Source organism: Phyllopteryx taeniolatus, chromosome 18 (assembly GCF_024500385.1).
Source record: "Phyllopteryx taeniolatus isolate TA_2022b chromosome 18, UOR_Ptae_1.2, whole genome shotgun sequence".
Lineage (NCBI taxonomy): Eukaryota > Metazoa > Chordata > Actinopteri > Syngnathiformes > Syngnathidae > Phyllopteryx > Phyllopteryx taeniolatus.
The window spans coordinates 10,231,596-10,244,971 of NC_084519.1; the positions used below are offsets into that span (position 1 = coordinate 10,231,596).

At 41.2% G+C, this 13,376-nt stretch overlaps 1 protein-coding gene across 1 annotated transcript in view; it reads right to left on the reverse strand.

Moving 5' to 3' along the window:
- dlgap2b (discs, large (Drosophila) homolog-associated protein 2b) overlaps nucleotides 1–13,376 on the reverse strand; it is a 63,497-nt gene that overhangs the window by 12,766 nt on the left and 37,355 nt on the right. Inside the window, exon 3 of the mRNA XM_061755015.1 lies at nucleotides 3,875–5,028. Within this exon, the coding sequence (XP_061610999.1) occupies nucleotides 3,875–5,028 (1,154 nt within the window). The remainder of the gene's footprint in view (nucleotides 1–3,874; nucleotides 5,029–13,376) is intronic.

Here is a 13,376-nt window from a genome sequence, read left to right on the forward strand (position 1 = left end):
TGGAAGTTGCACCATTCAATACTTGATTAGGGTCATGAGAACTTGCAGGTCAGGGCCATTGTTAAATTATCCCCAGTAGTATAAAAAATTTTTGAGCTACTGAACATGAGGTTTATGGGCAAACAACATACTTATGGTCATAGCAAAAATATTTTTTGTATTGTTTTAATAATTTGAAAACATTGTACAGCACATTGTGAAGTGCATCAGACCAAGTAAGTGTACAGTATGTCTAAGGCCTCACTCACCCCAAGCAAACAAGCGACTGAGCACGACTGAACTGAAAAATCCCGAAGAGTCAGCGACTGCAACAGACAAATTATGACAACCCCGTGTTTTCTTATCTGAAACAATGTTTTGAAGCTCCCAAAAAACTATTTTATCTATTATTGAACCACTAACAACAACACGGCGTGATTGTCAAGAAATAAGCAGATTGCTGGTAGCTAAAGCTACCATATATTATGGCAACACATGAAAACTAATTGCAGAACCCGCACACTGCGCGGCAGTTCAGTCATGTTCAATGTCGCTTGGTGTGCGGCAGCCCTTAGTTTAGCTGTGCTGTAATGAATGCTTATATAATTAACGTGCTGATGTCTGTTTCTGGCCATTTCTGTTTATGGTTACAAGTTGTACTGTATTGATCAACCATGAAGACAAACACAGTGCGAAGCACAAATATCCAGTTAATCCACTGTACAGTGAATCGCCTCAGGCACAGCGTTGTCCCTATAATACTCTTAACAGTGACTCACTTTACTCAGTAAAACCGCTCGTTGGCTCTAGCACTGAGATGAGTGGCTGATTACCCCTATTTTCAGTCATGTGAGACTTCCTCACTTGACAACGTGCCTCAGCTGGGCAGAAAACTAAGCACGACACCTGGCATGAAAATAATATTTTTTTCTTTTGTATACAGTGGCATCTTGGGAAAAGGTATATAAATCAGCATCCTACTACAATGTCATTTAAATCTAAGTCTAATCTAAATGTAGTAAATGCTATGCTGAATGAAAGTTAAGATTGAAGTACAAGTAATGATGTAAATCTTTTGATCATCAAAAGTTAGCGACACGACCGAAGGCAAGTGAACTATTTGTGTTGCGTAGGGTGCATTGTTCTGCAACTAGTTTCCAGCAGTTGCTGACCTTCTGCAACTAGTTTCCAGCAGTTGCTGACCTTCTGCAACTAATTTGCTGCAATTGCACACCGAATTGCAAGTGCATGGTGTCAGGCAGTCTACACGGTTCTACAGTGCGATGCAACAGCATATTTGTTTACAGCCAATAAAATGCGATCATGTTTTGTCACAACAAAAATAGTGAAATGGACGGAAAAAAGAGAGGAAGGGTTATTATGTTATTATAATGTGCACAGCCATGTTAGTATGACTGTAGTGCCAAGGGGTGCTCAAATAGAGGAATGAAAAGCCATGTGTTGGTGAAAATATCCTTGTCTTCTTGGGAGTCCGGTTCTCCGCTTTTGACAATAGCACCATGTTGTTTGTGGTTCAGTAAACTAATATAGGTGCCACTCCCAAACATTGTTTCCCAATAAGAATGCTAGGGGTAGCATTTTTTTGTTGCTGTAAATTCAGGATCATCAGTAAGTGTGCAAGGGTCAGTCGCCGATTGTAATTTGTTTGCGATTGTCCAGCTTTGTTTGGTTCAGTTGTGTTGCTCTGTGTGCGCCTGGCTTAAGACTGTGGTTAACGCAGAGACAAGCAATATATTTCAGATCATTATTGGATAACAGTAATAACTGAAATATTTTAATAAGGAGCTGAACATTGCTGCGCATTGTAGGTAGTGCTTTACAACAAGATGGTTTGAGTTGGGATCAGTCTGAATCTTGCCTTGGACCTTTCTGTGTGGAGTTTATGTTCTCCTTGTCCTTGCCTGGGTTTCTCAGAGTATGCATTCTCCCGCAGTCCAAAAACATGTACATTAGGTTAAGGAAGACTACATTTTAATATGTGCGTGTGAAAGGTTTACTTTTTCTGCCTGTCAACCCTGACTGAAATGCTGTAAAATGCATGCCAGTCCAGGTGTTGACATGTCTTTGTAAACAAAGACTGTCTATAGACTATATGCGATGCGCATCAACTGCTTGTCCTCCACGGTCTAATTGGAAACCGTCTTTTGAATACCCTTCAACAGCACAAATATGTGTTCAGAATTTGACATACGGTATATATATAATATAATATAAGCAGTGTAATGTATGCAAGCGGAAAGCTCTGTGGTATGGAGTTGTTTTGGTTATGAATTGTGCGTGCATGACCTTATATAGATGTCCAACACTTTATATACAGTATACATGATACAAACAATAGTAACACCAAATGCAATTGACTCCACAAACATGGCAGACAAGCTATACTGACATGTTTTACAGTATTTTGCAATGGAATCCATTCAAGTAAAGCACTTTGTCCTCATTAGGATCACGGGTGAGCTGACGCCTATTCCAGCTGACTTTGGGCAAGAAGCGGGGTACACCCTTGACTGGTTGCCATTCAATCGCAGGGCACATAAATACAAACAACCATTCATACCTATGGATTATTTAATGTCAGTTAACCTAGCATACAAGTGAGAGGAATCCAGAGTATCTGGAGAACAAGCATGGAGAGAATGCTGTCCACTATGACGACATTGTAACCAACAATACTGTCAAAATCTGTTCTGGGGGTAAAATTATTTAATAAAGAAAAACAACATTTAAAAGAAACTTGAAAAATATATCCATACCAATTACTGTGCATCACTTTTTGTGTGACATCTTCAATCAATTCTCATGTGAGCAGAATAAATGTGACCAGCTGGATGGGCTCTGCCAGCTGATATACCGGTACCATATACTTGTTAAACGCCAGTCAGAGAGCTGCTGTATTGACAGTCTTTCAACAGCTGCTGCTTGCGGCTCTTAAGCTGGATGTGCATCCAGATATTCAAGCCACTTTCGCTTTCTAATAACAGACAGGAACAATCGATTGGTGAGTGCACCTAGTTTTGTCAATTGGTTTTCTTCTTTTACCCTTAGTTTTTGGCAAATATTTTACTTACTACAGCACTGTGGGTAGACTAATACAGATGTATCAACAACATTGCTGGTGATCCAGCCCACTAGGAAATAGAAAATACTCTTAAGGCTACATTGTGAAAAGTTTTAGTATTTATGTGGTAGTTCACACATTATGTGAATGGAGCAGATAGTGCCATTATTTGCAGGATCATAGACTGTGTATGTAAATAATTAATTAAAAGGTGAACACTAAAAACCTAAGGCAGAGTCAGAACCCTTTTTTGCAGTTTTCATAGGCCTACGATGGGAACATGCAATATGTCACTGTGCAAAAAATATGAACTATGACGTCATGACTTTCTATTTTAGAACACCTTTGGCAAAACAAAAACAAAAAAGAAAAAAAAGCCCTGGCTGAATAGTACAAACTGTCTTCCTTATTGTTACGCTGAGGTACAGTAGCTCTTTGTTGTCAGTATCACTGACAATGATTGACTCAGTTGTGCTATAAAAAGTTCCCAGTGGGGTCCACACAAAAGGGAATCCTGGTTAAATATATCGGGATCTCTGTCTCATGGGCACAGTAGTTGACTAACGGGTAGCGTTGGGAATCCAAAAAGCCTCTTTGCTTTACTGCGAATCAATATATCTGTCACATTTTTTTGTTTTTAATTCAAGGAATGCTATTTTCTGGGGTTGGTGGATATTGATCTGAGTCATAGTCAAATTGGTAAATCTCAATTTACCATTGTCCCTTTTAACTTACCATTACCATATCATTATTTATGAGACATCGCTCTGATTCTTTATTTTTTGTCTTTCTGTATCATGCAGTGACACTAACCTGTAGATAGTGACAGGTCCGTGAAGGCTTAAGGTCTGCGTGCATCATGGTTTTCTCTAAGTTGAGTGATGACTTTCTATAGGCCTCCTTAGCCTGGCTAACAGTCAGTGTAGACCAGGAGCTCCTCTTCATGAATTTGCCTTCAGGCGCCATTGCCATACTGTCGCACGCTATGCACTTGACGTCGTTGTTACTCTTCGAGGCCTTGAGTGACAGATCTCCAAAGTGGTGTCCATGTATGGAATCTGGGTAACAATGGGTGATATGTTCCCCGTGGTGTCGTGACATAACACTGGGAGTGCGGTAGGTGCTGTCGCTATCCAGATTGTCATCGGAGCTCCACCAGCCGCCAGATCGTTGCTTGCGTTCTTTGCTCTTGCTCCTCTTGCTACCATGTTTGTTAGTCTGATGCCCATGATGATGGTAACTCCCTGATCCTCCACCTCCTACAATGTCACCTTTTGTGCCATTCATCTTTGATGATCCCTCCAGGGAGTGGGACTTTGTGAAGAGCTTTTGGACAGAATGAACAAGGTGTCTGATACGGCCAGGACTCTCGGTGCGTTGTTCGGCGGTGGTGGATGTGCGCTGATACTGTAACGTGTGGAAGCCATCCCGGTGTAGTGGCATTTGCTTTTCAAATTGATCCAACAGGTTGGCGGGCAGGCGATTGCTCTTGGTGCCGGCATGGTGCGAGGAGGCAGCAGCAGCAGCTGCAGCAGCAGCAACTGCTGGCGAGGTGGCAGAGGCAGTGATAGCGACGCAGTCATCCCGTGTGGCTGAATCATAATACTGAGAGCTGTAGTGCATTCGGGGGAACGTGCTGCTGGAGATGTGGTCAGACACGGCAACAGGAGGCATCACAACCGGGGACATCATCATACAGTCAGAGTGGATGGAGCTCCGTGGTGAGTAGCGATGTTGGAAGTCCATAGGACAGCTCTGTGTTGGGCTGAGCAGGTAGGAGGTGTGGCGGGAGTCCAAGCCATGGTGTGTGTGGAGGTCATGCACATGAGGGTCATAGTCAAGCCCATGGGGTAAAGGGATCTGGTGTTGGGAGCGGCTCCCCGATAAGCCCTTCATGTTCCTGGCCAGAGGGAGGTGTCTGGCTTCATTGAACTTTCGAGACCGGGACCAAGGTGTAAACTTCTGGTCTGTCTCAAAGAATAGGAAAGAAAGAGAGAAAAGAAAGACATGAGGAAGGAGGCATAAAAGTTCTCCCAAAATTATACTTGCATTTAGTTCATAGAAGGCCTCTGCTTCATTCCAAATTCCGCTAAGTTGGAGATGTTTCTGTCAAGTGTAAAGACACTCCTTCCTTACAGACGACATAAGTTATGTTGCACCTTACAATTTCGTTAATAATTCTCTTTGTACCAAATGTTTGTTGAATAGCGACAGTTGCACCTAACTAACCTCAAGATGATGGAAATTTAAGCAACAAAGTCATGGTCCGAAGCTAAAGTAGTCAAGCCAATGTGTACGTAAATGTACGTGCATAACACTACCAGAACTCATTACACCATGAAAGCAAATCCAAATGATTTGAATATTTTAAGGTAGAAATACTACATATTATTCACTTCTTTTATCCTACAATCTCGGAAAAGGAGACAATATGAATGAACTATATAATCCTGAGTGATACTTTTCTGGATGGAAATCGAAAAATAATAATAAAATAAAAGCACTTCCTGTAAACACGTTACCCATTTCATTGCACAACCATGCATGAACATACAGGAGGAGGAAATTCAGATGAAAACCACCATTGAGTGGTTGCAATGTGGGTAGTAAAGCCAAATGAGCTATTTTCAACTTCCCACCACGTTACCTGCACCCTGAGCTCATTAATTACTTCTCTCCTCTGCAGCAGGAAACCCCAGTGCAGAACAGTGTACTCCGTCTTACATAATGCTTGGGATCTCTGATTTCACACACCATTTGAAAGGAAGCACAAATAAATTGCACAGTTGTCATGGCAACCACTGCAGAAAAACCCAGGTTCTGTAACAGGATTTTCAAGGTTGTTTTGGGTGGATCCCAGCTACAGAAAAAAAGGCTTATGACCCATACTCTGTACTATGTGACAAAACTACATGAGCATAGCATTAAACATTGGTCGGCATTTTGCGCAGTTCAAATGTGGAGACCATCACTTAAGTAAGCTTAATCGCATTCTGTGTATCTATGAATGTCTCAACACAGTGATCTTCCAGTGAGACTCCAGTGACTTCCTTTGAAACACAGCTGATCCCTATGACATCAGATTTTATCGACTATCATTGGGGTTTAATTGTGTGAGATCATAATAATTAGTGTTGTGTTTTTGCATTTAATGTATTTTACTAGTTATTCCTTGTGTTTGTAGTTCTGCCAACCCTGACTACAGTCAACATTATTTTGTCTCCTTTTGGCTTTGTGTTAATTGTAATGGCAACTGTGATCATCTCTGTCCAGAAGTCTATCAGTGTCACACTCCTTTAAGTGTGGATGACATGAGATGGTTGCTAAGGCTACAAATTGTGTAAAATTAAAGTAGACAGCAGTACATGCTCAGATGTTTAAAGAGTATGTGTGTGTAGATTCATTTTGAGACCATGTTGTTTACACTGTAAAGTAGACTTTGTAACATACTGTGATGAGTTCATCAATCAGGGTGCTCATGGAGATACAGAATAAGCATCAATCAACAGTTTGACTTCCCCATGATTAGCGGCTGGACTTGCTTAGCTAATATTCAATGTGTCTTTCTGTTGTTTCTAAGCATGTGCGCTACTGGCTACACTACCCCATCACCTGCTAACATACTGACAGATGAACAAATATTAAACATTTTTGTTTAACAGTTCAGTTGTGGCAAATTTGAGGGTAATTCTAGTTTTTGTACTCTGGAGTGTTTACCTTATTTAATAATGAAAAACAACTATTCGAAACGTATTTACATATTTATTTTGCCCTGAAATGTTGCCCTGTTTCGGATCCGATACATTGGTTTCAGCTTTAGGCCACTTTAAGTTGTTGCGTCAACCTTTGAACCTTAAGTTGTCTGGTAAAACTCTCAACCACCAGCTATCTGGAACCATCAACAAATTTCTCAATTTATTATACCACTGCCACTAATATAAACTAAAACTTATAGGTGTAAACCGCCACATTCATTCGGGAATGTAATAAGCCCGCAGCAGAGCAAGAGGCTGATGACAAAAAGATTCTGTCAATTTATAGGGAACTTCTTCTAAATGAAAAAATAAATAAATAAATCCGCCCAAGGAGGTCCAGGTCATCCAGTATTTGCAGCAGACTGTCTTGCGCTATTTGCCAGTGCATAGTGGCCAGTGTAGTTTTGTGCATGCGGGAGAGGTGACATCAAGGCAAAGGATGCTGGCAGGCTCAACAAACTGGTAGAAAACAAACTTATTGTCTTATAAGGCTGAATTCATCTGAATTTGCTGAAGGCAGTAGCAGAGGGGAGGATGAGTTTCTGAGCTCAGTCTTGGTCAATACTGCCCACTCTCTTTGCAATAACCTGATATATAGTGGAGCATTAGCCTCTATTATCCAGCTGGATTGACCTGTAGAGTTTTGGTCAAGTGTCTGAGCAAACCTCTATCTGTCTGCCCAATTTAAGACTCTAAAGACTTTTGTAAAGTACTTAAGCATGGTCACCTACAGACCCCCAGACATCTTTCTCTTCAACTAGACAGTGACTGCACCTTACCTGTTATGTTCTACACAAACCTGCACTTTGACTTAATTATGGTGAGAGAAGAGATTTAAAACATTCCAAGGAAGAGATCATGTGGCACGGGGTGCATAAAGAAAATCGAAGAAACATGATACATTAGTTGAAAAAAATCTTTCAGGTTACACCACCTATCTGTTCCTCTTGGTCGTTAATTCTCCATTTTACGAAGAAGTGTTGAAAAATGAAATGGTTGACCTTAACTCCACCTTTGGGATGAATTTTACCAGGTATTGTAAGCCCCTCCCTCCCCCTTTGACCTCATGTTCTCCTTTGGATGAAATGATAAATACTCCTAAAGATGCAGCATTTTATAAGCTTTCCCAATAAACTAGACATTGCAGCAATATCCTATTTTGTTACATTTTCAGTTTCTGCAGATGTCCATATGCTTTCACCCATATAATGTATTTGACATTTACAATTATGCGCTGTTACTTCCAGAACACACATTGAATGCATGTGCGATGCAGATGTGAGCTTTCTTGCTTTGCAGCTTACGCAACAGTTATTGTGGTGTAAGCCCCACAGGCTATTTCCTCACGACCATAAATCTGCTTTTGTCAGCACCTGATGCAGCTTGTAACCCACTTTCAACCTGAGAAAGATGTCACACACTGGGGGGAGGTGGTATGAGGACCAGCGTAGCAGAGAAAAAAGAGAGGGGAAAGCCTCACTCCATGCTCTATTCTTACGCTGCGGGGAGACGGGTGTGCTGATGGCTGCTAAGCTAAAACTAAAGCTGTACAGCTACAGTCATCTCCTGGCCATGCATTTCCCAAGATGGTTGCATAACATGGCATAAATGAAGCCTTCCTCCTCCACACCAATACACAGCTAGCTAAATGCCACAGGGAGACACAGAGCAACAGGCAGCTAAACTGTAGAGCATGAATGTGAAAAATATTTTCCATGTGGTAATTTTTCGATCGGTGTTCACCAAGCATAAGCTCCTAATCAATCTTAGTCTTTATGGTTTCACTCACACAGACACCAGCCCTGACCTGTTACTATCACTAAAGGACTGAAAGCAGGGAAGACTAGTGCTTGTAATCAAGTATCTATGACTGCTAAACTGATTGAGATTCCCTCTTGGAAGTGTATTTTTAAATGCTTGCCAGGCCTATGTGTGACACTTACAAAATTACAACACAGTTAAATCACTCAATGTAATAATAACCAAAGTACAATATGAGTAGGTGGGAAGGGTCAGATACACCAACACTGACATTCAAAACATCATATAAATTAGATTTTTATAGAGGCTAATTGAAGATTCTAAATTGCCCTTTCAGTGTGAGTATATTTGTCATTGGCTTGCTGACTCTGTGGGCCCTAAATCCAGCACGGCTGACGGCGCAACTGCGCCAGGGGTGGGTTAGACCGGTGTTGGTAATTGTTGTTGGTAGAGCAGCGCAGGCCGGCAGATCCAAGAGTGGTCTGGCTGAACCACTGTGGGTGTGTTTACAGCCGACTTTATTTGCAGCCAATCAAAGTGGGTCCTGTCGTGAGCGGGTACCCTCATTAAATACATAATAAGCTGGTGATAACTGCTGGTGACTTAACCTTAGTATCTGTCTGCGTGTGCCCCGAACTCACCAAAATCGCGTTAAACCAGGGGTCTACCTCGCACCAGTGTTTAGATGGGGTCTGAGCAGGTGTAAGTTTAGACCGACTTTCTGCCAGCAAATTGTCATTTCACCAGGCGCATCTTCAGAGACACACCCTGCGTCGGAACACCCAGCTTGGCGTAGACCAGTCTGGAAAATTTGCAAGCACGCAGCGAGCCTTGCGCTTGCACATAAATCAGAAGCAGATGTGCTGTCTACGAAAATACAGTCCTGTGTGTCAGACTGACAAGTGATCAGTCCAGTGTGTACCTTGACTCTTACCCTAAGCCATTTGGGGTCGACTCCAGTTTCCCCATAACCAGGCAAAAGACAATCACTATTTGTAGCTTCTTGTTTGCATCATCAAAAGTTGGGAAAGATGTTAATAGGAGTCTTTGTGATGGAGTTGTGTGTTCGTATATGCATCAGGAGTTCAGTGAGTGCGCAATGTAGTGGACGTAGTGTCTGTACAATATATAAATGTTGTCCACTCTGAATAGACTTACTGTAACCCATTGTGGTAAAATGCTTAATACATGTCCCCAAGCAGATTATTCGGCACGGTGGTTGAGACGTTAACATTGTCTCTCAGGGTCCTCTTGTGCCCCCTCCAATCAAAAGCATGTAGACATTCGCCTTGTCGGCCAAGGTACTGACCAGATGATGTGGTCTATTGCTCCTCAGGTATTGGTTAAATGCAGAGAGCAAATTTTACCTAAGCCTGGCCACTTGTGGCTGTCTACAGCCACCTCATGTAAACCATGACACAAATACATTAAATGTTTAATGGTAAAGATTGAACTGACTGAGAAGATAAAGATTCAGTTAAAGTAGGGGGTGTCTACAAACCATCCTCAATTGTGTTTCAATACACCTTTCCATATCTTGTACTATCACATAGATAGAGAATCAATAAGGGTTCTCGAAAAGTAGTAGCCTTTGCCCATGCGGTAAATGTTATATAAGTGGAATGAGTGTTATATCCTGCAACATCATATTCAATTGGATGGTAGTTTTGCAGCAGAGGCTGAATTCACGGTTTCTTTTCCACCCACTTCAGCCCACCGCTGTTCTCGTTACAGAAGGCAGACACTGACGGATGCTACAATGACGCCTCCTATTTTGGAGACAGCCTCTGTGCCTTTTCTATGCCCTTTGACAGAGGAAACGGCCAAATAAGGATCTTATAATCCATCACTACTCATTGTGCAGTAGCCCGTAAAGCCTCCTATGTTATCGCCACTCCACACCAACCCTTCAAAGAAAGATTAGCCAGAAACATACCCTTCCGAAATCACCAGAAATGGTCATAACACAATGTTGAAATCCAGTTCACAATGTGTAATAATTTCATTAGTCCGTAATTATAACATTTGTTTCATTTGCTTTCAATTCACTGCGGATGAGTAAATGACTTACATGCATAAGTTTGCTTTGCTTAGTTCAGATAATGTAGGAGAAGCTGATATGAAAATTACTAATACAGAATGTTGCCATTCTTAACAGAGTCTGTCTAACGAGACATCAGGTGCACTTTATACGCTTTTGTATGCGTCTGTTGATGAAGCTACTGACTTTGAAATTTAGACCACAAATTATTGTCATGTTTAAAAATATATATTTATCTCTGGATACTCCTCTGTTTACACATAAGCACTGAGAAACCATGCTTGGAGTCTGGGATTCCAGTCCTTGTAAAATAACTGTCACAATAAAACCAAGGAACAATGAGGGCTTTTGTGATACACTGCATATACACTACCCACAAAAAAGTTGGCTTTCAGGTGAAGTTTCAGGATGAACCTAAAATGCAACATAACATTTACAGGTGAACTTAATTTGACCTACTCTAACGGTCGGGCCTGAGAAGTGACACCGGACACACCGCAACAACTACACTCAACGCTCAACTAGTACTGGAGAAAGAACTAATTTGTACCTTCTGCGCATGTGTTAGAAGTAATACTACTCCATACCATCAGGCGGCTGTAGCCAGTGTTGCTCATTAAAAGAAAAAAAAAAAAAAGGCCGACCATCGGCTTGGTGTGTCCCGGCCTCAAACTTTTGAATGCGCATGTCCAATTGTTCAAAGTTTCAGTACTTTGATGCACATCTTCTTGTTTTCTAACTAGAAGTTTAACATAAGACTCGGGTGTTCGATCCATTAAAATTTCTAAGGACGTCCACTTCTACGTCTTCGTTTCTCTGTTGCAACCTGCTGATGAGCCTCTTTGACTCATTTGTCACTTCCCTCTAATAACATGCTGTTTGAAGTCTTGCAGTGGCGAGGCACGGTTGATCAAGTTTTAGATGTTGTCTTGGTCTCATGATGTAAAAAATGTGATCAGGATGATGATGAGGACTGTTTAAATATTAATTCTAAACAGTTCATGGACGAAACCCCTAGTGATTTTTTTTTTCCATTCAGCTTTTTTAGAGCTATATTTTCCTGAAATGTGTGACTTATAGAACCTTAAGGGCATTCAACTATAGGTGTTCATTGTAAAAGACAATTTGTCATGGTCTGTGTTTTAGTTTAGATTATGTTTAGTTTTGTTTCATGTTTTCCTGTGTCCCATGTTTTTCATGTTGTGTGCTCATTTAGTTATTGTGTCCACCTGTTCTTGTTAGACTGCACAACTGAAGTACGTCGTGGGGAACGTCATCTAAATGCTTCAACACAACAAATTTGATCGAGCACCAGAATAATGTATACGAGGAGTATGCTGTTTTCACGCAACGCAGCGCGTGTGGGGGGTGGCGGGGTGGGTGGGTGGGGGGGGGGAATAAAATAAAAAACAGTCAAACGGACTCAAACTCTGGACAACACCCGTCCATATAGCTGGGAGAAAAGTTAGAGTAACCATGTCATTAACAGTATTTATTAAAGTAATTTACTTGCAGTAAGTTAACACCCATTATTTCTGTCATGTAATGTTGATTTGACCTAAATTTATGTCAGTGGCCAATCCTTGAATGCCCCCTAGAGGTCATTGGTGTTTTAACTTTTGTCTAAAATGCTAGAGAATAATTTGAGCTAGGACGGACGGCTCCAGCACGCCCGCAACCCTTGTGAGGATAAGCTGTACAGAAAATGGACGTATACAGTACACAAGTATATACAATAAATGAACAAGTCATATAAATAGACACATTGCTCCATGTTGTGATCGGATCGGTGATCGGTTATCTTTTTTTTAAAACTTGCTGATCGGTGATCGGCCCCAAAAATCCTGATTGTGTAAAGCCTTATTCTTGTCAACCCTCTACTTTGTGTCAACCAATCAGCTCCCTCCAGCCACTCGTGTCTTGTCCAGGTGTTCCTTGTTGTCTCGTCAATTTGTTTGTATTTAGTTCCCTAGTTTCTTTCAGTGCTTGTCAGTTCATTGTCGTATGTCAAAGGTAGTCTTGTCTCACGTCATGTTTTCTGGTCCTGTCTTGTAGTGTTGAGTTATTTGTCCCCCATTGTTCCTTTGTTACTTTTTATTTAGATTTTTGGACTTGTGCTAATGTAGCGTTACCTCCTTGATCCTTGTTTGCCTTTTTTGGGGGGGGGAATAATTTTTTTTTGGGATATTCCTGCACTCCTGCCTTGCCTCCCTGCTTCCCTGCACTTGGATTCTCCACATTTTGTCTTGCCTTCCAACACCACGAAAACCCGATCATGACACAATTAGCGCTGTAACTTAGTATTTTTAAGTTTCTATATTTTAAATTGGACCACAACCGGTTAGTAAGCCGGTTAGTGTCTGGGGGTAAATTTAAGGCAACTTGTTCTCAAAACATGAATTACTAAAATCTAATCTAAAATTTGGATGTGCATGCATCTAACATATTGAATCTTCTTTCCTCTAAATGCAGCCTTTCCTTAGTTGATGAATGGACAAGATTATAAATGTGATGTCTCTCCATACAATCCAGTGAGGTTGTACTGCAGAGATTCCTGCCATTATTAAAATAAATCAAGATCTACCACAAACATTTAATTCAAACAGCACATTATAATCACCATAAAGACTTTTTGGCGAGCTGTTAGTTTTAATAGGTGGCGTGGGCACATCATCGTCAAGAAGCATCAATGAAATTGGAAAATACAGCTCATCACATACTCTACATCAACACAAAACACACAATTCGCTGTGAGCCA